This window comes from Molossus molossus, unplaced genomic scaffold (genome assembly GCF_014108415.1).
Source record: "Molossus molossus isolate mMolMol1 unplaced genomic scaffold, mMolMol1.p scaffold_m16_p_3, whole genome shotgun sequence".
In the NCBI taxonomy this organism is placed as follows: Eukaryota; Metazoa; Chordata; class Mammalia; order Chiroptera; family Molossidae; genus Molossus; species Molossus molossus.
Window position 1 is genome coordinate 116,994,010 of NW_023425366.1, and position 24,886 is coordinate 117,018,895.

The 24,886-nt window shown below is 49.5% G+C and overlaps 2 protein-coding genes across 6 annotated transcripts in view; one reads left to right on the plus strand and one right to left on the minus strand.

Annotated features, from left to right (window-relative positions):
• The window catches only part of PPL (periplakin), a 47,966-nt gene extending 33,615 nt beyond the window's left edge, over positions 1 to 14,351 (plus strand). The window contains exons 10-22 of the mRNA XM_036280871.1: positions 724 to 846; positions 959 to 1,105; positions 1,670 to 1,821; positions 2,917 to 3,014; positions 3,224 to 3,381; positions 4,215 to 4,393; positions 4,478 to 4,616; positions 5,361 to 5,554; positions 8,443 to 8,593; positions 9,363 to 9,446; positions 10,111 to 10,227; positions 10,732 to 10,824; positions 11,598 to 14,351. Of these exons, the coding sequence (XP_036136764.1) occupies positions 724 to 846; positions 959 to 1,105; positions 1,670 to 1,821; positions 2,917 to 3,014; positions 3,224 to 3,381; positions 4,215 to 4,393; positions 4,478 to 4,616; positions 5,361 to 5,554; positions 8,443 to 8,593; positions 9,363 to 9,446; positions 10,111 to 10,227; positions 10,732 to 10,824; positions 11,598 to 14,261 (4,299 nt within the window). The 3' untranslated portion in view covers positions 14,262 to 14,351. The remainder of the gene's footprint in view (positions 1 to 723; positions 847 to 958; positions 1,106 to 1,669; positions 1,822 to 2,916; positions 3,015 to 3,223; positions 3,382 to 4,214; positions 4,394 to 4,477; positions 4,617 to 5,360; positions 5,555 to 8,442; positions 8,594 to 9,362; positions 9,447 to 10,110; positions 10,228 to 10,731; positions 10,825 to 11,597) is intronic.
• The window catches only part of UBN1 (ubinuclein 1), a 59,112-nt gene continuing 42,520 nt past the window's right edge, over positions 8,295 to 24,886 (minus strand). For 2 of the 5 annotated variants that reach the window (XM_036280877.1, XM_036280872.1), the window contains 6 exons: positions 24,565 to 24,615; positions 24,424 to 24,466; positions 21,772 to 22,989; positions 19,939 to 20,182; positions 19,566 to 19,655; positions 15,323 to 17,435 (listed from right to left, as the gene is read on the minus strand). In XM_036280877.1, the coding sequence (XP_036136770.1) occupies positions 17,386 to 17,435; positions 19,566 to 19,655; positions 19,939 to 20,182; positions 21,772 to 22,989; positions 24,424 to 24,466; positions 24,565 to 24,615 (1,696 nt within the window). In that variant the 3' untranslated portion in view covers positions 15,323 to 17,385. Of the gene's footprint in view, positions 8,335 to 15,322; positions 17,436 to 19,565; positions 19,656 to 19,938; positions 20,183 to 21,771; positions 22,990 to 24,423; positions 24,467 to 24,564; positions 24,616 to 24,886 lie in introns of those variants that run through there. The other 3 variants (XM_036280873.1, XM_036280875.1, XM_036280874.1) reach the window with 3 other exon arrangements.

Genomic DNA, 24,886 nt, shown 5'->3' on the forward strand with positions numbered 1-24,886 from the left:
GAGAGAGAGGGAGAGAGAGAGAGAGACAGAAACATCGACGTGAAAAGGACACATCGAGTGGTTGCCACCCGCACGACCAACCAGGGCCGGGGATAAACTGAAACCGAGGTACATGCCCCCAGTGGGAACCGAACCTGGGTCTCTGTACTGCAGGCCGATGCTCCAACCGCTGAGCCAAACCAGCCAGGGCCAGAATGTGTTTTTTAACAAGAGCTGTGGGTGACTTATGATTGGGTGGTCTGGGGACACTTGAACTCACATGACATGTCTGTAACTCCTGGTTCAGTGTCTGAGCCCTACTGGGCTCTGAGCATCACAGGGCAGAATGATTCCAGAGTTGATGGACTGAAGAATGGGCAAAATAATTTTCTAGAACAAGCGGGGAAGCTTGTTTTCCAAGAATCAAAAATGAAAGTATAGCATTAAGTAAGGGTGTCCCTAGCACAAAGAGGAATGAAATTTGAGAGAACCCAAGCTTACTGGTGTGCACATGAAAGTTAATATGTCAAAGAAGTGGTGTCAAGTGGATGGTGGGAAGGGACCTGGCTTCTTCCCCATGAGATCCTCTCAGAAGCCAGGCTGGGGTGTCCCGAGCAGCAGAGCCTGTGGACTCGGGGCAAGTGGGAGGCTCGGCCCCGACTGGGACTGGACTTGAAGCCACAAACAGGATTAGCCAGGTGTCTTAGTGGTTTCATGTTCATAATTGGGCCACCGGTCTCCTAGTTCCACAAAGACGTGAAGGATGCTCAGGAGTTGTTACGCAAGGTGGATTCAGACCTGAACCAAAAATACAGCCCTGACTTCAAGGACCGATACCAGATTGAGTTGCTGCTGCGGGAGCTGGATGTGAGTGATGGAACCATGAGTGACTGTGTGTGTCCTCTCCCCACCCTCAGCCTTCAGCAGGCCCCTCCACAGCTCCCTCCTGCTGCTTGACCCCCATGCCCCCTCTATTCAGGACCAGGAGAAGGCTCTGGACAAGTATGAGCACGTGGTGCAGGGCCTGCAGAAGCGAGGGCAGCAGGTGGTGCCCCTCAAGTACCGCCGGGAGACGCCACTCAAGCCCATCCCGGTGGAGGCACTCTGTGACTTTGAGGGTGATCAGGTGAGCTGCTGCCCAGGTGCCCCAGGCAGGCCAGGCCCAAATCTGCCTCTTTTTGTGTCACTGAAAGGTCTTAAGAGTGACATGGCAGAATGCAGGGCCACAAATGTTTTCAGGAACCTGTGCCCTGTCTTTGGGCGTCACTCTCTGCCAGCCCTTCAGCTTCCCTGACCTTCTGTGCTGTCAGCTTAGCAACCCCAGTCTTTCCAGCAGGGGTGCTAGAGAAGGTCCTCATTGGCCCAATTTGACTCATGCCAGCCAAACCAAACCAATCACTGATGGTGGAGGTGAGGATAAGGCCATCCTGTCGTTGGCCAGGCCTGAGTCACATGTCTACCCTGAGTAGTAAAGGACTGAGAGAAGGGTGTTCCCCAAAGGGAAATCCAGGTGGGTTTCCCCGGTCCTTCCCAACTATGGCACAACGTCTTGAAAAGGATCTGAGAGATGGGCTAAGACTCTCCAAGTGTCAAAGTTGGGGGGCAGGGGCAAGATGGCTCCTGGGCTCTCAGGCTACTGGCTGAGGCAGGTCTCTCTGTGCCTTCTCACTGTTTGGCCTGCCCATGCCAGGGCCTGATCTCAAGGGGCTATAGCTACACCCTGCAGAGGAACAACGGGGAGAGCTGGGACCTCACTGACAGCGCGGGAAACAAGCTGACCGCTCCAGCCGTCTGCTTCATGATCCCCCCCACCGACCCAGAGGCCCTGGCTCTGGCCGACAGGTACAGGCAGAGGAGGGAACCAGCATGGACTGGCCCCTTAGAACCCTTCACAGCCCTGGGTAACACCCCCATCCGTGCACCCACTTGGAGGCTCAAGTGGGACAGGAAGATCCTGTTGGCTGGGCTGACTTGCCATTGTATGCATGTCCAGCTGTGGGCACAGTTCAGTGAGCAGTTTCTCTGTTAAGTGCCTCCGGGCCTTTACACATGCTGTTCCCTTTACCTGGACACCTACTCACTGGTTAGCTCAAGCCTCTCGGTGTAGGCCTCAACTCCAGGGTCACCTCTTCTGTGAAGCCTTCCCTGACTGCCCCCTGGCCCAACACCCTGGCTCCAGAAGTGCTGCTGCCTGTCAGCTCTCAAGCACCTCCTGCTTCCCACTGCACATGTTCTCTATCAGGGCGCTTTGTGTGTGTGTCGGTCTCATGGGCAGGGGCTCCTGGAGATTTACTGTTTCCAGGGCTTTGTGAAGGACGGACCCACCCATGAACTTGGTTGAATGAGTGATTCTAGGAATGCCTTCACTTATTCATTTAGCAAGTATTTTTTGAGCACCTGACTACTGCTACCTCAGGGGTAACATCTTAGTAGAAGACAAAAGAACAAACAAGATGATTTATTTAAAATGTATTTTTATTGATTTCTTAGAAAGGGAGAGAAATAGCGATGTGAGAGATACATCAATCAGCTGCCTCCTGCATACCCCCCACTGGGAATCAAGCCCACAATCTGGGCATGTGCCCTGACTGGGAATCGAACCGGGACCTCTCAGTCCATGGGAGGATGCTCAATCCACTGAGCCACATCAGCTGGGCAAACAAACAAGATGATTTTAGATAGTAAGACTTGCTGTGAAGGAGAAAGAGAGAGGGGAGGGAGGGAAGGAAGAAAAGGGCCCATATGTACCCACAAGCAAAGACAGACCAGTGTTTCAGGAAATGCTGCGTGTGTGTGTTGTGATTTAACTTTTCAAACCATTTTGATAAGCCGCCTGACTCCTTGCATTGTTGGCCCAGCTCAAGTCCAGGGTCTTGTGTCTGTGGGTGCAGGGGCAGTGGGCTGCCCTGGGTCACCAGCCCGTTTTTGCTCTCACAGCCTGGACAGCCAGTATCGGAGCGTGCGGCAGAAAGCAGCCGGGACCAGGACTGCACTCCAGCAGCGGCACGAGGTGCTGAAGGCAGAGAACCCTGGAGGTGGGTACTGGGGCCACTGCCTAGTCTGTGGGGGATGGAGAGGAGGCGCTGGACCCATGGTCTGTGCTGCAGATGGGACAGTGTGGGTTGGGCATGGCAGGGGTGGGAGAGGCTAGGCCAGCCCTGAGGTCCCAACTGACATCCTAGGACCCCTTCCTGGGACTCATGTCCCCAAACTGCCACCTGACTCTCTGATTTCCCTCTGGCAGATGCATCGGACCTGCAGGGACGGCAGTTGCTTGCTGGCTTGGACAAGGTGGCCAGCGACTTAGACCGGCAGGAGAAGGCCATCACGGGGATCCTGCGGCCACCGCTGGAACAAGGCCGGGCTGTGCAGGACAGTGCCCAGCGGGCCAAAGACCTCAAGGTACCACCAGGCTGGGGGCACAGGCTGGGCCCCCAGGATCTTTGGGGCCCCTGCTCAAGTTTTCATCCCCACAGGGGTCTTTGGTGCTCAACAGGGACCATCTGAGTCATGGGGGGAGAGTGTTGTGCTAGGCTGAGGATCAAGGAGGTGCCTGAGCCCTGATGCCCTGCTTCAAACATGTCCTTAGGAGAGAGGCCTGCTGAGGCTCATCCCACCTCTGCAGTTTGTCACCAAGCAGCTCAGTGCTGAGCCAAGCAGGAGGCCGCAGTGCAAGAGGCTGGATGCAAACAGCATCCACTGTTCCCCCTTTTCACAGTCTCCCTAGTTCTCAGACACCCTCTGCAGCAGGGGTAACCATTCTTGGTTTACAGAGGAGAAATGGCCTCATATCACAGCTGGTAGGGCCAAGTCAAGGCCCAGAGGATGCCTGGTATGGGGTGGGAGCAGAGGCCAGGCCCCACCATGTCCCTTGCTAAGCTGCTTGGAGTTGTAGCGTCCCCAGCTGTGAACAGGCAGAGAAAAAGTACCCTCACAAGGTTGACTCCAAAGATGAATGAAATCATGTGTGGTACATGGACCAGTGAGTGCTGGGAAATGGCCTGTTTATCCCCTTGTGAAGCATAGTCCCCTGCTTCAGAATCCCTGGGATGCTCAGTACAAATGCAGACTCCAGACCCCCAACAGGCTCCCAGGGAGAGCCCAGGCCTCTGTATTTCAATCAGAGCTGCACCCCCCCTACCCCCGGGCAGATTCCCCTGTTCCCAAGCTTGCAGACCAGTAGGGGGAGGAAGCTGCCCAACTGTGGATAACAGGAGGGCCTCTGGTCTCCATAGAACATCACCAATGAGCTTCTGCGGATAGAGCCTGAGAAGGCACACAGCACAGCCGAGTGTGAGGCCTTCATGCAGGCCCTTCCGAGCAGTGGCTGCATACCCTTACTAAGGACCCGGGTGGAGGACACCAACCGCCGATACGAGCGCCTGGTGCAACTGCTGGACTCTGCCCAGGAGAAGTGGGTGTCAAGTTGGCAGCAGGGAGGTCAGGTGGGGTCAAGGGGCCAGGCAGGCACTCCTTCACTCCTGACCTGTGTCCTCAGGGTTGATGTTGCCAACCGCCTGGAGAAGAGCCTGCAGCAGGGCTGGGAGGTACTAGCCACATATGAGAACCAGCTGACCCAGGATGACATGGTACCCGAGAGTGGCCGTGCCCTGGACAACAAGAGGCAGGAGCTGGCGGTGAGTCTAGGGACCCCATGGGCCTGGACAGATGAGATGATCAAGGCCCAAGTGGTCAGGGCAGCAAGTCTCTCCAGGTTCGGATGCCTGCAGTGCGCCACACTGGAAGTTGTAACTAGAGGTGCACGGCACAAACCCCAGCTGCTCAAGGGGTTTGGGTGGCTTGTGGAAATTGGGTACTAGTGTTTTAAAATCAAAGATGTGCATACACCCCCCCCCCCCCAAGATTTCCAATATCTCTGGAGCAGCTTCCCCCAATTCCCAGCACCTGCCTGACCACTATGGGTATTCAAGTTTGTGAGAGCGAGGGAGGCCCTTCACACATCAATTCACAAAATCCTGGCTGTGTGTTGAGACCCTCACCTCAGAGCCAAGGAAATGGGCTCAAAGAGCAAAGCCTTCATCCAAGGCCTGGAGGCTAGAGAGCAGGTGACCATTCCAGTCCTGGGTGCAGCAGCACAGGGCACACAGGCTGCCAGCCACAAGGTTTTTAGTAGTTAGCTTTTCCAGGTTTTGTTCAATGTTAACAGAATGAATCATTGTAGAAATGGTCACCAGATTTGAGGAAAAACACAGAGGCAAGGTCCCAGTCCCTTCCCATGCCCAGGCTTATCATCCTCCAACACCCCCCCAAAACACACACCCACCCCACCCCTCCAGGTGGCCCCAAACACTTGGGGCAGTGCTGCATTGGCCCCTGCAAACTCTACCAGAGCACCCACGGTCTGCCCCTCTGCCCTGCAGGCCATGGCCTCCGAGCTGCAGGCCCAGAAGTCCCTTCTCACTGAGGTGGAGCAGAACCTGCAGGCGGCCAAGCAGTGTTCCAGCTCCCTGGCCAGCCGCTTCCAGGAGCACTGCCCAGACCTGGAGCGCCAGGAGGCCGAGGTGCACAAGCTGGGCCAGCGCTTCTACAATCTCCGCCAGCAGGCTGAGCTCAGGTGAGGGGCCCAGGTTGGCCTTGGCTGAGCTAGTCTGCCTCAAGGCCACAGGGTGGGTTTCTGCTGATACCACAGAAGGCTGTTTTCTAAATAATTTGTTTTTTGAAAAAAGCAATACATACACAAGGTAAAAAACTCAAAGTGAGCCCTGGCCAGTTTGTCTCGGTGGTTAGAGCGTCGGCCCGTGGACCAAAGAGTTGTGGGTTCGATTCCGGTCAAGGGCACGTACCTCGGTTGCAATTCATCCCTAGCCCTGGTCGGATTGTGAGGGAGGCAGCCACTTGGTGTGTCCCTTTCACTTTGATGTTTCTCTCTCTCTTCCTCTCTTTCTCCCTCCCATTCTATCTGAACAAAAGTGGAAAAATGTCCTCAGGTGAGGATTAAAAAAAAAAAAGCTCAGAGTGATTATAATGAACAGCTTCTTTCCCCCAAAGCAAGCACTGCTACCAGTTTCTTATGAATCCCTCCAAAAAGGTGTTCTGTACAAGCTGGGGTAGACAGATAGCACATGAATGACAACCTATCATGTACATGGTATCTTATATTTTTCCTGTCATATATTTGCCAGCCTCATGAGTAAGTATTCCCTTCTCTTCTGTTTTCTGGAAGAGTTTGTATAAAACTGATATTATTTCCTTAAATACTTGGTAGAATTCACCAGTGAGGCTGTCTTGGCTTGCAATTTATTTATTTTTTGTGTGTTTTTTTGGTTTTTATCCTCACCCGAGGACATTTTTGCATTTATCTTCAGATAGAGCAGGAGGGAGAGAGGGAGGAAGAGAGAGAGAGAGACATTGAGTGGCCGCCACCCACACAACCCAACCAGGGCCTGGGACAAACCGCAACCAAGGCACATGCCCTTAGCGGGAACCGAACCTGGGACTCTCCGGTCCACAGGCTGAGGCTCTAACCACTGAACAAAACTGGCCAGGGCAATATTCAGACTCTTTAAATAGGCTACTCTTTGATGCATCTCATTCTTGAGTCAACTTCAGTAGATTGTGTCTTTCAAGGAATTTGTCCATCTCACCAACTTGTAGAATTTATTGGCATAACATTTTTCATAATATTCTTTTATCCTTTTACTGCCTGCCGGTTCTGAGGGGATATCCTCTATAATTCCTGATGTTAAATCTTCCTTCATTGTATTTGTATATTCTCTTCTTTATTCCTGATCATTCTGAGGTTTACTAATTTATTAACCATTTCAAAGAACTAGCTATGGTTTCAATGATATTTCTCCTGTTTTCTTCTTTCCTGTTGCATTGGTATCTGCTTTTTATTATTTCCTTATTGCTGCTTAACTTAGATTTAATTTGCTCTTTTTATTTCTTAAGATGGGTTTGTTTTTTTTTAAATCATCAATTGAGGATATGTTGTTTATTTTCCTTGTTGTTAATCCTCAACTGAGGATATTTTTTTATTGATTTTTTTTAGAGGGAGGGAGAAAGAAACATCAATTGATTGCCTCCCACACGACCCTACCCAGGGCCAGAGATCGAACCTATAACCCAGGTACATGCCCTTGACTGGGAATTGAACCCGCAACCCTTCGGTCTATGGGCAGACCCTCTAACCACTGAGCGAAGCTAGCCAGGGCTGAGAATATATTTTTATTGATTTTGGAGAGAGAGGAAGGAAGAGGGGGAGAGAGAAATATCCATCAGTTGCCTCCCATACATGCTCCAATCAGAAAACGAACCTGCGACGTTTTGTTGCACAGAACAACACTCCAACCGAGCCACACCAGCCAGGGAGAGAGCATTCTTTTCTAATATAAACATTTAATCCCACATATTTCCTTCTCAGCACTGTTTTTTTTTTTTTTTTTTTATCCTCACCCGAGGATATTTTTCCATTTTTTGTACAGATAGAGTGGGAGGGAGAGAGAGAGAGAAACATCGACGTGAAGGGACACATCGAGTGGCTGCCACCCGCACGACCAACCAGGGCCGAGGACAAACTGCAACCGAAGTCCGCGCCCTTAGCGGGAACCGAACCCGGGTCTCTCCGGACCGCAGGCCGACGCTCTAACCGCTGAGCCAAACTGGCCAGGGCCTCAGCACTGTTTTTGCTGTCACACATTTCCATATGTTTTTATTTTTGGTGAGTTCAAAAGATTTCTTAACCTCCCTTGTGATTTCTCCTTACACCTGTGGGTGATTTAGGTCCTAAAATACATAGTAAGTATCTCTGCACGTCAGTACACGTGGACCTACCTACCTGTTCTTCAGAGGTCAGGGAGTACTCTAACTTAACATTCCATAATATACTTATCTCCAGTTAAATTGCATTTGCTGCCCACCCTCCCCCCCCCTTAAGAAAAATGAACTCACACACACACACACACACACACAGAACACAGATGACTCCTGGGGCCCTGGCCAGTCTGGCTCAGCAGTTAGAGCGTCGGCCCTTGGACCAAAGGGTCGTGGGTTCGATTCCTAGTCAAAGACACATACCTAGGTTGCAGGTTTTATCCCTCACCCTGGTCGAGGTCATGTGGGAGGCAACCAACTGATGTATCTCTCTCTCCCCCTCACTTTCACTCTATCTAAAAATCCATGGAAAATATCCCCAGGTGAGGATTAACAATAAAAAAAAAGGGACAGGGGCCTGACTAATGTGGCTTATTGGTTGAGCACTGACTCACGCACCAAGAGGTCGCTGGTTTGATTCCCAGTCAGGGCACATGCCCAGGCTGCTGGCTTGATCCCTGGCAGGGGGCGTGCAGGGGACAGCCGATTGATGTTTCTATCTCTTCTTCTCCCTTCCTCTCTCTAAAAATCAATAAAAACATATTTAAAAAAAAGGGGGGGAGACAGGGGAAGCTTTTATTGAAACACCTGCTCACTGTGCCAGAGGCCTGACCAGCTTTGCTCCCATAGAGCCCAGAGCCTGCGGAGTGCCAAGGCTGCCTATGATGACTATCGCAGTGGCTACGACCATGTGCTCCAGTTCTTGTCCAACATCCCAAGCTATGAGCCGCAGGAGACAGACAGCCTCAGCCAGATGGAGACCAAGCTAAAGAATCAGAAAGTAAGACAACTGCTTCTGCATTCACAGGCATACCGTCACAAGGTGGGATAAGAGGTCAATCAGTCCCTTTTGTGGAAGGGAACCAGGGAATAGCTGCCACTTGCCCTGGCAGAGCTGTGATCTCATGGGACCTCAACCCTGCTTGGCTCCCAGCACCTAACTCTCTGAGAATAAGGATAGTTTTGCTCACTTCTCCCTCCATAGTGCCCAGCATGGGTCCTGGCCCAGAGTGGACACTCAGTGCAGGCTGGCTGAATGAGTGAATGGCTATAGAAATAGAAGAGGTGTCTGCATGGGGAAAATAATCTCATTTCCAAAGTTCAGAGTCCTGGGTCCTTAGAAGGAAGAATGACACAGGGTGAGGGACGAGGAACACAGGAACCCAAGAGGCTAAAATAAAATCCCAGTTCACTATTAGCTGTGTCCCCCTCCGGAAAGTCCACTGAACCTCACTGTGCCTGGCCTTTTTCACTAATAAAAACTGGATAATGATGGTACCTCACAGTATTGTTGGAAGATTAAATGAGATAATCTAAAGTAGAATAGTGCCTGACACTTTGAAGCACACAATAAACATTCTTTTCCTGGCAAAGATAATCATCTTTATCTTTCTTCACAGGGTCTTAGAATTGCCTTTGTGACAAACACATGCATACATGAAAGCCATTCATTGTACTTTGTACTATAGAAGAAGAACTTCAGATTTAAGGAATCCAGCTAATTTACCAAGGGTCAAATTTTTATCTTTAAAGTCTTTGTTGTTTTACAGAACTTGCAGGATGAAATAGCAAGAAGAGAACAGGAAGTACAGAAAGTCTGCACTCATTCCCAGCAGTACCAGCAAGCTGTCAAGGTGAGAAGCAAAATCCCACCCAGAGTGTAAAACACCATCATGGCCTCTGGGAAGTGAAGCACTGGGCCTAGCAGGTCATCCTCAGGCCCTGCCGGCAGCCATGCAAATGGGTACAGTTCTTTGGTAAAATAATATGGTACTAGGCATCAAATACCGGAACAGGGTTTTGTACTGTTTGAAACAGTTAACTGGAGGGAATTTATCCCAATGGAAAAAATACAGAAGAACAATATAGGATAAATAAAATCACTATAACAATACTATTCATAATAGCAAAATAAACAAACTAGAAATAACCTAAATGTCCAATAGCAGAGGAATGGCTAGGTAAATTATCATCTACCCACTTGATGGATTATAAAGTCACCAAACTGATAAATCAGAGGAGTTAAATGGAGAAAGCACAACATCACTCTCTAGGCATGAAGGGAAGGCCTGAAGAGAGCCCTCTGGGGTGGAAGGGGAACTGTGGGCATACTTTTTCTTGTCTCACATGTTGTTCAGTGACATAGCTATGTATATTGATATACTGGGGGTTCTCAAACTCCTGGCAGTCAGTACACGGGACAGCTGAGCAGAAGACCTCTGCAGTCAGCTAGAAGGGCTGGAAGAACACTGCAGTCTCAACTGACCTTGTCTGCCCTCTGCCATGTCTCTCCCCCAGGACTATGAGTTAGAAGCAGAGAAACTAAGGTCCCTTCTTGACTTGGAGAATGGAAGGAGCAGCCATGTGAGCAAGAGAGCCAGGCTCCAGTCCCCTGCTGCCAAAGTGAGGGAAGAGGTGAGCTCTGTGGCTAGGTGTTCTTGTCCAACCTTCCAAGGAACGTGGCATGCAGGCCTCAGAGATGCAGGTACAATAGGGAAACTGGGCTGAAAGCTTTCTTGGGTGCAAACAGGTTTGTGTAAGAAAAAATAACGTTATGGGGCAGCGACATTGATATACCTAGAAAGACAGCCTGCTGGAGTAATCTGGGTCAGAGCCATGGATTAGGGAGGTTCTCACTCTGCTCCCCCCACCCAATACATACACAAAAGGCTGAAGTTATTATTTCCTCTACACACGAGAACATTAACACTCAGTCAAATGGAGATCTGCACAAGGCCACTGAGAATTTAGACTTCTGACTCTAAATCCAGTTTTCTCTCCACCAGAGAGACTGTAGAACTCCCTGTAGGAAGGGGCAAGAAGCTACCCTCTATCCCCAAATGCCAGACTTTTCAAAGCCCATCCTAGCTTCTTCCTGCTTAACCTGTTGACTCCTATTTGCTGAATGCTCTTCTATAGGAAGCGGCTCTTGCTGCCAAATTCACTGAAGTTAATGCCATCAACAGACAGAGGCTGCAGAACCTGGAGTTTGCTCTGAATCTGCTGAGACAGGTAATGAATCTTAGTGTAACACAGTCTACTCAAAACTGTTCCAACAGGTGAGAAACAAGACTTATTCAGCCTCAAAGAAATAGCTTGTAAACTAGGGGGAGTATCCCTTGCAAAGACGGCTGGGTAGCACCAGTGTAAATACTGGCCCAAGCCAATGCCTCCTATTCACATGAGTATAACTTATATATTCCATCCAACAACACTTTGCTGAGTACCTAGTAAGAGGTAACATTTTTAGAAGTCAATAATGTTTACGAAAGCACTGTAATAACCCCCAGGAAGCAGTGGTGAGGGAGCAACTCAACACTCATCAGTGGGTAATTAAATTATGGTCTGTCCACATGTAGCTGTTAAACAATGAAGTAGGGCTCTCTGTAGAGTTCTCTCTGTATGTATATTAAATGCAACAAGCAGAGTTCAGAACTGGGGACTTAGCATTTGTGTAGAGAAACAAACATGTGGCACACACTAAAAGTGTACGACTTGTCATTAAGATGACAGATAACCACCCTTTTAGCAATAGGACAGGACCAGGGGTGGAAGACTGATTTCATTTCACAATCTTCTATGGTTTTAAAATATTTTACCAGATGCAGTTTTTAAAAACCTAAATTAGTTGTTTTACCATTTTTAAAGTAACCCTAGAACTCCTGTGAACCCAGCACTTGGGAGTCCCTAGGGGATCACAGAACAACCAGTCTGACCTATTCAAAGGTGGCCCCAAGCCATGGGCAGAGTCCGGATTTAACCATGCACTGTCTTCTCCTTCCCAGCAGCCAGAGGTCGGAGTGACCCATGAGACCCAGCAGGGGAGCCAGCCAGGCTCCAGAGCAGAGGAGTCGTGGAAGATTCGGAAGGAGCTGGACGAGGAGACTGAGCGGAGGCAGCAGCTGGAGAAGGAGGTCAAGAGTGCCCAGGAGGAAATCCAGATTCTGCAGAATCAGAACCCCCAGGAAGCAGTGGTGAGAAAGGAAGTGCTGAAGAAGGTTCCGGACCCAGTGCTTGAGGAGAGCTTCCAGCAGATGCAGCGGACCCTGACAGAGGAGCAACACAAGAACCAGCTGCTTCAGGAGGAGTTGGAGGCGCTGCAGCTGCGGCTACGTGCCCTGGAGCAAGAGACCAGGAACGGGGGTCAGGAGTACATAGTCAAGGAGGTTCTGCGCATCGAGCCAGACAGAGCCCAGGCCGATGAGGTCTTAAGGCTGAGGGAGGAGCTGGAAGAGCTGAGAAGGCAGAAGGGCACCCGGGAAGCAGAAGCGGTCCTCCTGCAGCAACGCATCGCAGCCCTGGCTGAGGAAAAGAACCGGGCGCGGGAGAAGGTCACTGAGAAGGAGGTGGTGAAACTGCAGAATGACCCCCAGCTGGAGGCAGAGTACAGGCAGCTGCAGGAGGACCAGCAGCGGGAGGGAAAGCGCAGGGAGAAGCAGGAGGAGGAGCTAAGTTTCCTGCAGGACAAGCTAAAAAGACTGGAGAAGGAGAGGGCCATGGCTGAAGGGAAGGTCACCGTCAAGGAGGTGCTCAAAGTGGAAAAGGACATGGCAGCTGAAAGGGAGGCCAGCGATCTGAAACGCCAGTATGAGGATGAGACTGCCAAGGCTCGTGCCCACCAGAGGGAGAAGAGTGAGCTGCTCCGAAAGATTTGGGCCTTGGAAGAGGAAAATGCCAAGGTGGTGGTACAGGAGAAAGTGCGGGAGATCGTCCGGCCAGACCCCAAGGCAGAGAGTGAAGTGGCCAACCTCCGTCTGGAGCTCGTGGAGCAGGAGCGCAAGTACCGGGGTGCTGAGGAACAGCTGAAGAGCTACCAGGGTGAGCTGGAGGCGCTGAGGAGGCGGGGCCCCCAGGTGGAAGTCAGAGAAGTGACAAAGGAAGTCATTAAGTACAAGACTGACCCTGAGATGGAGAAAGAGCTCCAGAGGCTCCGGGAGGAGATTGTGGACAAGACCAGACTCATCGAAAGGTGTGATTTAGAGATCTACCAGCTGAAGCAAGAGATTCAGTCCCTGAAAGACACCAAACCCCAAGTACAGACCAAGGAGGTAGTCCAGGAGATATTTCAGTTCCAGGAAGACCCCCAAACCAAAGAGGAAGTGGAGTCTTTGAGGGCCAAACTCTCTGAGGAACAGAAGAAGCAAGTGGATCTGGAAAGGGAGAGGGCTTCCCAGGAGAAGAAAATCAAACAGAAGGAGGAGGAACTTTCCCAGGTGAAGGAAAAGGTGGTCCAACAGGAGGTAGTCAGATATGAGGAGGAGCCTGGCTTGCGGGCTGAGGTGGATGCCTTCAACCAGAGCATTGATGTGGAGCTCCGGCAGATCGACCACCTCCGCGGGGAGCTGCGGCGGCTACAGCGGAGGCGGGCTGAGCTGGAGCGCCAGCTGGAGGAGCTGGAGCGTGAGCGGCAGGCGCGCAGGGAGGCCGAGCTGGAGGTGCAGCGCCTGAAGCAACGGCTGGCTGACCTGGAGAAGGAGGAGGGGGAAGCCCAAGAGAAGGTGACCGTCAAGCAGAAAGTGGTGCTGCAGCAGGATCCCCAGCAGGCCCGGGAGCACTCCCTGCTCAAACTCCAGTTGGAAGAAGAAAGGCACCGGCGGCAGGTCTTAGAGAGCGAGCTTGAGACCCTGAAGAAGAAACTCATCAACCTGGAGAAGATGGAGGTCAAGGAAAAGGTAGTCTTCTCTGAAAGCATCCAGGTGGAGAAAGGTGACACCGAACAAGAAATTCAGAAGCTCAAGAGCAGCCTGGAGGAGGAGAGCCGGAGCAAGAGGGAACTGGACATGGAGGTGAGCCGGCTGGAAGCCAAGCTGTCAGAGCTGGAGTTCCACAACTCTAAGTCATCCAAGGAGCTTGACTTTCTCAGGGAAGAAAACCACAAATTACAGCTGGAGCGGCAAAACCTGGAGCTGGAGACCCGAAGGCTCCAATCAGAAATTGAAATGGCGGCGACAGAAACACGAGACCTGAGAAACATGACCACAGTGGACTCTGGAATGAACCTTGACTCCAGACTGTGGTCCTTGGAGAGAGAACTGGATGACCTCAAGAGGCTCTCCAAAGACAAAGACCTTGAGATTGATGAACTACAGAAGCGCCTAGGCTCTGTGGCTGTCAAGAGGGAGCAGAGAGAGAACCATCTACGTCGTTCCATCGTGGTCATCGACCCTGACACAGGCAGGGAGCTATCCCCAGAGGAAGCCCATCGGGCTGGCCTCATCGACTGGAACATGTTTGTGAAACTCAGAAGTCAGGAGTGCGATTGGGAGGAAATATCGGTCAAGGGTCCCAACGGGGAGTCCTCTGTGATCCACGACAGGAAGTCTGGCAAAAAATTCTCCATTGATGAGGCTCTACAGAACGGAAGGCTAACCCCTGCTCAGTACGACCGCTATGTTAACAAGGATATGTCCATCCAGGAGCTGGCTGTGCTTGTGTCTGGGCAGAAGTAGGCGCACCCTGTCCTCAGTCTCTTGGAAGCTGACACTGGCTCTCTCCTACCCCATAACCTTCTGGTGTCTTCTCTCTGGCCCTGTGCAGGCTCCTAATCCACGTGGAGCTGAGCATGTCACCCACACCCTCTTGGCCAAGCCACTCAGAGTACAGCTCATGTAAAAGCAGAATGGTCACTGGCTTCCCATCATTTAAACCATGTGAGAGACCTGCTTCGTCCTCCAATGATTCAAAATCACGAAGTCCTTCTTTCCTCTCCCTTTGCCTACACACTCCCATCTAGATACCTTGTGTGAAACCTGGAAGCAATCCGAACACTATTAAAGTACAAGACAACTGAGGCAGACAGGCTACTCCATGCAGCACTGGCCTTCACACACCAGATGGGGAAACTCCAGGGCATAAAGGCCTCCCTTCTACACACCCTTACATTCATCAAAGAACTGGGCCCCTTGGGGGTGCCGACCTGCACTCTCACTCCTCCAAGAGTCTGGCCGAGAGCCGACTTTCCGTCAGACTTCTAATGGTGAGACAGAACTGGGATCTGTGCCAGAAAAAGCACAAAGAAACCAGCACAGGGCCCTCTGTCAGCCAGACTGTCCCAGGAAAACACATAGAGAATTTTCTGGTTCTGAAACGAGTGTTTTCATAGTGGACTGTGTTGCTGTTAGCCTTAGCTTCAGTGCCTTACAAGTCTTGCTTATTCTCTAATTGGTACTTAGGTGTACTACACAGTTGATTTTTCACCAAATGAATTTCAGGCTCTCTGTATTTCCTGTATAACATAAGAAAATGGGAAGAAACAGGGAACTCCACTTATAGCGCAAAAATAAACACCTGGTGGCTTGACTCTAATTTCATGCTAAATGTGTTTTCTTCCTCTTGTGTGGGTGTGGTTTATTGCCCCTATTCCCTCTTGGCTTTCAGCCAAAGTGGATATCCCATATGAATATGCATTTACCAGTTCCTTTGGGGGAGAGAATTATTAGCAAATATGGCAAAAAGAAAAGAATGAGAAACTACGTACTGGAAACCTTGAAACAATTTATTAAGTTGCTTTATACAAGATTAACAATTTCCACACCACCCCCTAACACCACCTAGTGGCTGCACCAAAGCCACAGTCCCTTTCACACCTAAGAAACGGCCGCACCAAGGAAAGCCCTGCAGCACCGCAGCCCCCAGGCCCGGAGCCCACTCTGCCTGTAGATCTGCCTTGCCATGGCTGTTTAAGTCATTCACTCTTTCATTACCACAAATAAAGCATAAACAAGAAAAAGAAATCTCCCCATCAAAGAAACGTTTCCCTGAGGCAAGAGGCATCACTAGATTCCTACAAATGAGGGTATTCTGCTCCAGCTGCACACTCAATGGTATGTGGGGAAGAGGGAGCACTGCAGGGGGAACCAGGTGTCTTGGGCAGAAAAGAAGCTCATGGGCGGTCTCTGCACAGCTCTGAGCTCAGCAATACAAATCTCTTCTTTGGCTCTTTTGCTACTTCCTAAGACTACTCTGTAAACAAACTGGAAATCCAAGTTGCAAAAAATATATATAATAAAGGGATAAGGAATCCATGTAGCCCCATGTGAAATGTGTTGGTTCTTACGAAAAAAGTCAGAGCAGAGCTTGCTCCCTGGACACAAGGCAAACCTCAGCATGAAGTGTGAGTTATTGAGCACTGGACCCTGGGCGTCAGGAACCAAAAGAGCTGCCTGTGTCGCCACACAGCTATACATTCTGAAGAGGCTATTTACTCTCAAAATATTTGAAATCACTTAGCTGGAGCAGTTAGTTCAGACACGCCTTGTGCCACAGAATTCACAGGACAGGCAAGTGCCCTGAAACTCCTTGTAAAGCAGCCAATGGTTTAATTGGAACAGAATAATGACTTGAGAGCTCCAGGGTCAATTGTCTTAGTCTGTCTCTAACACACTCTCCAAATCCAGTGGTGCATCACCCTTAAGTCAGGCATAGCCCCACTGCCTGGAGAGCCCTAGGACATCAAGGCCTATCTCTATAGGCAGACGCTTCACAAAGGCCCATACCTGCAGCTCTGCCTGAGAATGACTTCTAAATAAAATAAACTGGAATGTCTATCTGTAACTTGGAACCCCTCATATCCTTGCCCTCAAAGAGATAAAGAAGGGCCTTTGGGGCTCTGCAGTCCACCTGTATGAACTCTGGGAAAACAAAACGAGCCCTGGCTGAACTGGGACCTGGGATTTGGGGATCCAGATAACCTTTAAGTCAGGATGGCACACATTATGATGTGCAATGATAAAAAACCTCAAATAAAACTGGCTGTCTTAAGTACAGACATCTTTTAAAAAGGTTTTCATCTGAGATCCACTCAGAGGGCCAAAGGGACGTTTGTCTAATTCTGCCCCACCATAAAGGCACTGGAATTATGTCTTCCATATGACGTGTGAAAATATGACGTGTGAAGAACAGTCCCACTCTATCCAATGCATTTAATGGTAATGATGAAAACGGAGCCAAAAATAAGTGTCTTTAAAAACCCTATGACAATTGTTGAATCTACAAAGGTCTTTTCTCTAAAAGAGCTTCATTGTCATGTTTAGAGGATAAACTGGCCCTCATGATGAGCACACACTAGCTGTTCTGAGTATTTTTCAAAGAGACAAGTCTCCCAGCTGTGGCATTAGCCTGGGTTTCTGTCCATTGAGCACACAGCCTGAGGATGGATGGACACCAGGACCATCCAGGGATCCTAGTGTGGCCAAAAGGAGCCCCTGACCGTAGGGCACCATGAGGTACTCTGACCAAATACCAGGGGGTTGGGCAGATTTACAACACAGATGTGCCAACTGCTCAGTCCTGCCACCAGATCTCCGTACATGACCCAGGACGCTCCCCAGCCTAGAGCTGCCCCTCCAACGATTGTCCGCGACAAAGCCACGAGGCCCGGATCATCAGGCCAGTCAGTACCTCTGGAGAAGCACGAGGCTGCTCCCCTAACTGAAGGCACATCACAAGTGCCAAGAGACGTTCCACTTAGCACTCACGCCTTCTCCAGAAGAAAACCCATCAGCAGAAAGAGCATATTGATTATCCAATTTCAGAGACCTACTAGTTCAACTTCCGGCCTTTCCTCTGAAAATTTCACAATTTCCGTGGAACACCGGGCCCTTTCCCATGAAGCTGAGAAGCATCTGGAAAAGAATAAGCAAAAATAACATAAATCTTTCAGGATCTCTGATTCCCTTAAGGCAGCAGTAACCAAATCTCAAGGAGGTCATTTCTTAAATAGCAAAAACCTCTGTATATTGAGTACTCTGAGGCTCAAACAAATCAAAAACACTTGACAGAGGTGATTAGTGTGTTGTTACTTGTTGCAACTTGTAGCAACTTGTAGCAACCTGCAGCATGCCTAAGCACCATGAAGGCAGCTGCTCATTGAGTGCTGTGTTCACAGCAATGTGGACCACTTCTGTTCTTAGCTACAACTACCATCCGGTGGCAACCTAGGGTTTCACGATGAGGTTTGACAGTCATACTGAACTCCAGGAGCAATCAGCATTCTCACCATCAAAAGACACCCCCCCACACACGTTCTATAAAGAGAAGTTTAAAGGTACTAGCATTCTGAGTCCAAATAGGAAATAAAGCAAATCAGAAATAAATCACAATTAAAATGCTCAGGTAGCTTCTCATTTATAACCACTCAATGGAATCCTATAGCCTGAAGGTTGGCTAAAGGAGGAAGAGCCTACTCAGCCTGTTTCAGCATAGATGCTTTTCTGATAGCCTCTTAATACCCAAAGGAAAAACAGAGAAAAAATGGTACAAGAAAGCACTTTTCCCTTTTTTTGCTGAAAATACCACAGACCAACAATCATGTTTCCAAAGGCTCTTCAAGTACTGTCTCTGTTTAAAAGGGTGACATTCCTGAAAGCAAGCAGAGGTAATGCAATCTCTTTTTGAAAAACCACAAGCTCTCACCTAGCTAGCTCTGCAACCCCCACATTAAAATCTCAACTACGGCGGCAGCCACCAGTTTTTGGAGTAAGTCCATCACATTTTACTGCTTCTCCAGGGAAAACAGAGTAACTGCTGATACAGGCTTAGCCCTCAGTTTTTATCCGAGAAGTAACAATTCCATCTTGGAGATTTATAATCCACTCTTGCATCCAGATGGCCTCTGGCATTCACTACAGATGCATCAGCCTAGGAACAGCAGGGCCAGGGACCTACAGCAAATCTGGAGGGGACAGACTGGAGCAGTGTTGGGGCCAGTGCCCTCAGTATAGCAGGTCTTGGGCATGCCCAGCTGGGCAATTCCCCATCTTACTTCCACCAGGTACCAGTCTGCCAGGGTGGCTCTAGGCTCAGCTTCCTGAAGAATGACCCTCCCTGCCCTGGCTCCGTGGTTTTGTCGACCTATGGACTGACGGGTTGCAAGTTTGATTCCCAGTCAAAAGCACATACCTGGGTTGCAGGTTTGAATCCCTGGCCTTGGACAGAGTCATGAGGGAGGCAACCAATGTATCTCACACTGATGTTCTTCCCTCTTTCTCTCTCCCTTTCCCACTTCCACTCTATCTAAAAATCAATGGAAAAATATCCTCAGGTGAGGATTGAAAAAGAAAAAAGAATGGTTCTGCCTGACCAATGAAGACCCCTGGGGCAGGTCTAGAACAGTAAGAACTATAGGCCAAAACCAAGATCCCTGCGGCTCCATACCCGCATTCCAATAGCTGTACCTAGCCCCAGCACAGGGTGAGGCCAATCTCTGATGACCAAGGTGTCAGCGTCTTATAGCTATAAATCTAGGGCTTGTAGAGGGTCCCTTTCTGAAAGCTATTGCTCTCTGGAGAGGAAAAGCAGGAGAAAAAAAGAAGGAATGATGCACCAACTCCTGTTGTGCCCCCAACTCTCTGCTTTTACATCTGAACTGAACTGACAGCTACTCCTCTCTTGGATACACGTGGACATCAGAGGTAAAGGTCCCTCCTGAAGCCTCACCAGTGACCTCTCACTACTACCTGAACTTCCCCTTTCACTTAAACTAAGTTTATAGAGCTTTAAGTTTCTATTAGCTGGTACCACCTGGAAGGAATAGCTGACCCAGTGGCAGGGGACCAGGAGAAATCACAAAATGAAAGAAGCCTGTGTCATTCTGAGTACCCACAGAGCCAGAGCCTTGAAGGACAAATCAAGACAGCACAGTAACAACAAGGGGAAGACACTGAAGTCTTTGACAGCAGAAAGGGCACCTACTGAGTGGAGAGGGGAATGGCGCACAGTGCACATGGCACTCTGACCACCTGGCAGTTAATTACCTGGCAGACTCTGTGGGACGTGGGTAGACACGGCAGCGTGTGGGAGAGGTGCTGCGTGGGGCGGGCTGGAGTGCAAGCCAGCCAGGAGACCTGAGAGAAAACAGGAGGGGAGAAAAGAACAAAACATACACATTGAAGACAGGAACAGAAAAGCATCCTCAGCAGTTCAGAGCCCCAGATGGTCTAATGGCCAGTCCTGGGTGAAAGCCCCTAGGGAGGGGCTCAGCATGATCCCCAAGAACGTAGTCCACAGCCACACACCAGACACACACAGGAACCCAGTACATGACAACAGAACTATCTGGTCACTGCAGAGGTCCCAGGGAACCTTCTGTGCCTTCAGCATGAGGAGAGGAAGGGGAGAAGCACTTACTGTGGCTGAGGCCGTGGTGAAAAGTCCCAGGGGCAGGGCCAGTGACAATGGCATCCTTGGAGACCCCTGCTTTGGCAGAGGAGTCAGCGCTAAAGGAGAGCACACGGAGAGGAAACGGGGAGATGATCCCCAGGGAGTTTGAGTTCACGGCCCCAGGCAGCTTTGGGCTGCCTGTCTTGTAGGATGAGGACAGCAGATTTAAGGGCGATGAGCTGGTCAGCAGCACAGCCCCGCTCGTTCCTTTCTGGGGAGAAATCACACAAAAGGGTCAGAGCTCCAGCCTGTCCATGGCCTGCTCACAAACTGAACCTGTTAACTCACAGGGGGGGGACATGTGCACAAATGTCAGCTGCCCCTAATGCAGGCACCCTAGTTTGCAGCCACAAAGAAGAAAAAGAACAGTCTCTGAACTGGCCTGGAATGCCCCCAGGACACAGAGTTCACTTTAAAAAGCAGGATATTAGCCCTGCTGGTGTGGCTCAGTGGTTGAGCATCGACCCATGCACCAAGAGATCACAGATTCAATTCCCGGTCAGGGCACATGCCCAGGTTGTGTGCCCGATCCCTAGTGGGGGGCATGCAGGAGGAGGCTAATCATGTTTTCTCTCATCAATGTTTCTTTTTTTTTTTTTAATCCTCACCCAAGGATGTTTTCGCATTTATCTTCAGATAGAGCAAGAGGGAGAGAGGGGGGAAGAGAGAGAGAGAGAGAGAAACATCAATGTGAGAGAGACACATCGAGTGGTTGCCACCCACACAACCCCAACCAGGGCAGGAACAAACTGCAAAAAGTATGTGCCCTTAGCAGGAACCGAACCCGGGACTCTCTGGTCCTCAGGCCAATGCTCTAACCGCTGAGCCAAACCGGCCAGGGCTCATCAATGTTTCTCTCTCTCTCTCTCTCGCTCCCTCTCTCTCTCTCTCTCTCCCCCTCTCCCTTCCTCTCTCTCTAAAATCAATAAAGAAAAAAATTAAATAAAAATAGAAAGGATATTAAATATGCCTCCTTTGTGCTAGAAAGAATATCACATATAGACAAATGTAGGTATACACAAATACGTGTATGCTTGTATAACACACACACACACACACACACACACGTATTAACCTTTGTTTTTAGAAGGAAACAGAGAAAAACCCTGGAAACTAAGGAACACCATTACCTTGGTGGGTGACAGAACAGGGCAAAAGCAGATGAGACCTCACTGAACATACCTTTCTACAGTTTTATCTTTGCAGCCACACAGTTATTTTACATAGTGGAAAATAGCAGGTGGGGGTAGTGTGTGTGTGCGCGCGCACGTGTTTTCTCTCTCTTCCCCAACCTACATCCAAACTTCTGTAATTCCTACAGGCAGGCCTCACTAGCTGTTGGATTCCATCAGATCACCTTTGTCTGACCTACAGAGTCCTTCAAAACCCAATCAGGACAATCACTTTTAGAAGGTACTCATCTTCCTACAGCATAAACATCTCTACATAACTAATGATCTGATAGGTAGGATTAATTTCACTGACTTGTTTGGAGAGATGGACAGGTATGAAAGGAAAGTTTTGTGGTTCATTCCACACCTTCTAGGTTTCATAGCCACCCTGAAAACCCAGTGCTGATCAGCACTTTCTTCCACTCATCCTCCTAAGAAGTTTCAGGCTCTCTTGGAATTCCTACCAACAGAAAAGATAAGACAGAAAAACAGGAAGCCTGGTCCTCCTTCTGATTTCTGGGCTCACTGTTCCTACCCGACTTTCAGTGTCAATTCTGTCTAACCAGGGCAAGGCAGGTGGCCTTGTCCACAAGACCCATGAGGGCAGCTATTGTACCAGGATACTCACTGGCAAGGAGGTAGAAGATGTCACGCTGCTAACTGCACTGGGCTTCAGGGAGGAGGTCAGCAACTTTGCCACTCCCTGGGTCCCACCACTAGAATCTCCATTTGGACCACCAGGAGGGGCCACCAGGGTCAGCTTCTGGGAAACAGGTGGTTTTTTCACTGCAGAGCCTGGGATAGGTCGGCTGGCAGGCTGTCCTGTGGAGGCAGACTGTGCACTGGGGAGCAGATTCCCGGAATTGGAGCTCTGGACTGGTGTTCCTCCAGAAGAGCTGCTAGAAGAAATCCCATGTTTGGAAACAGAGCCAGCAAAGGGGCTATTCTTGTAAGATGGCCCTGAAGAGCTGGCTGAGTGCTGTTTTGCTGGATGGCTCAGGGCATTGGAGGACAAGGCTGGGGTCTTATGAGAACTGCTGCTGGAAGCTGGTGTGCCTCCTGAAGAGGCTGGTGTAGAGGGATGGAAGCTCTGGCCTTTGGCTGCTGTCTTCACAAGCTGGAGGAGGGAACGGTGACACTGTGGAGAAGAAGGCTTTGGGCCCTGGAGCTTATTGGGAAATGGAGCTGGAGGAGTGAAACTCTTTTGCTGTTGAGTGCCTGCATGACAGACTTTTACTTGGGGGCCCGGCACGGGAGCTGCTGCCTGGGATGCATGAGACGTCCGTGGCAAACTATGATGTTTTGCTTTGGACTGGTGCCCTTCTGGCAGGCCCTTACTCAGGGAAGCCTGACAGGACAGCTCTTTATAGCCAGAACTCTCTGGTTTTTTCTCCTGAGAGGACTGCCCCAGTGCCAGAGCCTGTTCAGCCAGAAAATTGAGGGGTGACTGCAGAGAGCTAGAGGGTGGTGGGGCAGAAGGGCTAGCCTTTGGAAAGTTCCTTTTTTCTTCTGTACATAAAACACCTGCAACTTTCTCTGCAGGCGCTTTCGAGGGTACAGGCAGTATGAACTCGGAGCTCCCACTTGCTCTGCTGTTCAGTGCAGCCAGTTCCTTGGACACAGCCTCCAACGAGGAGGCTGAATTATGAATCAAGTCTCCATCCAATGAGTTCTCCAGGCTGACAGGAGCAGGATTCACAAGGCTGCCCAATGCTTGGGATGACAGCTCCCTGTTGACAGCTCCAGTGCTCAGGCCTCCTCCCAGGTGTTCTGCAGGCAAAGCCAGGGAGCCACCAATCTGGCCTGATGGAACGGAAACCTTTTTATCAGGCTTAGTAGATGATTCCTAAAGGAAAGCAGAAATGCTGATGTTTAGAAATGCCCAAAGATGCCAATAGTGGACCTGTTGCGAGGACACAAGTGTGAGACCGCCACAAGGTCCCAAGAATCAGACCTTCCTATGTAATCACAAACAAGGGGGAAGAGAGCAGGTGACAGGCCTGTGTGGACTTGAACACGTCCAGCTGGCTGGGGCTGGGCTTACCCAACGTGTTCTGTTGCTAAGTACACATATTGCCAGAGGGAAACCCCTTTTTCTCTGTTTCTGAAAAATACAAGATTTGAGCAAAGAGACATGCTCCCTATTGGCACTCGCACTATCTCAGAATGCTAACTGTAAACAGAAAATGATGCATGGCATGAAAACTGCCTTGAATTAGTTTTCTTTACCTCCTTGGTTTTTCCTAGCACCTGTCTCCTTAAGGGGTTCAAAAGAAAAGTCATTTCATGAGAGTAAAAATGGGGTCTACCTCATCACTCCCGTATCCCAAGTGCTAAATTCAGTGTGTCTTAGGCATTGTAGAAATTCAACAAATACTTAGGAATAAATGATTTACACTGCTTTTTCTCCCAGACTGTTCTGGTATGGTCAAAGGCACTACAAAGCCTTAGGAATTGGTAAAAATTTGGTAAAATAACAATTTCTACTATATTGAGAGGTTTCTGCAATATCTAAGATCATTTTCAGTCTCTATTCTCTAAACACTGTAGTTTCATTTCTGCTAATTAAACTCAACAAAGCCACCTGTCTTTTCCGTTGTAGCTCCAGGCTAACCTGTACTTGGCTAGGAGTGTGTTCTTCCATAAAAAGATCATCATCACAGTATAATACCCTCAAATATGCAGGGTCTTTTCACTCCTCAGAGATCTGTCAGGAAGACCTCATTTAATCCCAGAACCGCCTTGGAAACTGGCCAGGTGGGTGCTGCTTCCTAGAACTAAGGGTGGAGGGTCCTAAGTGCCCCAGCTCAGGTCTCTACCCTACCAACAATCCAAGGCCCCTCTGGTGGGCCTGGCCTGCCTCTTGGCACAACCTCAAGAGTGCCATCCTGGCCAGTTTTGCTCAGCGGTTAGAGCATCAGCCCGTAGATGGAAGGGTCTTGGGTTTGATTCCCAGTCAAGAACATGGCATGTACTTGGGTTTCAGGTTTGATTCCTAATCCCAGTTGGGGTTGTGTAGGAGGCAACAAGTGGATGTGTTTCCCTCACATCAATGTTTCTCTCTTTCTCTCTATCTCCTTTTCCCTTTTTTTTAAAAAAAGAAATCAATGGAAAAATATCCTCTGGTGAAGATTAGCAACAACAACAACAACAAAAAGAGTGCCATCCTGAAGAGTTGTTCCCCAGAGCAGCAAAGCTCATTGAGCTGCCATGATCAAGAGGTTTCATGAGCATGGCTGGAGAGAGATGAGAACAGATGGCACATGACCTAAGCACTCACCTTCACCTTGATTTTGGAAGGAGCCATTACTTTCTTCTTGGCCCTGTACAAAAGAATGAACACAGAAAAGGTTTAGAAAAGATCTACCAAAGAGATAAAAATGACAGTAGTCCTGAGAAATAAAAACACTGACACACTCACAGAATTGATGTCAGGTGCCCATGGCCTCGTCTGCTCTCCTTAAACAGAGTCCTGAAACAGAGAACAGTAGGCAGTTTGTATAAGTTCCCTGAAAGCAGAGACTGTGCTTCTAGAACTTCCTACCATCCCTGGTACTCAGTACCTATTTCTTATTAAATATCAGAGCACTAATGGTTTGGTTGCTGGTGAGAAGATCAAAAATGGCTGTGCTGGCCACCTAAAAGGCCAAGAGTGTAGTATTTACCAAAAAAGCTATGGCTCTACACCCAAACTTCTCATAGTGATTTTCCCCCCTAAAGGCATGAGTGCTTTCCTTACCACC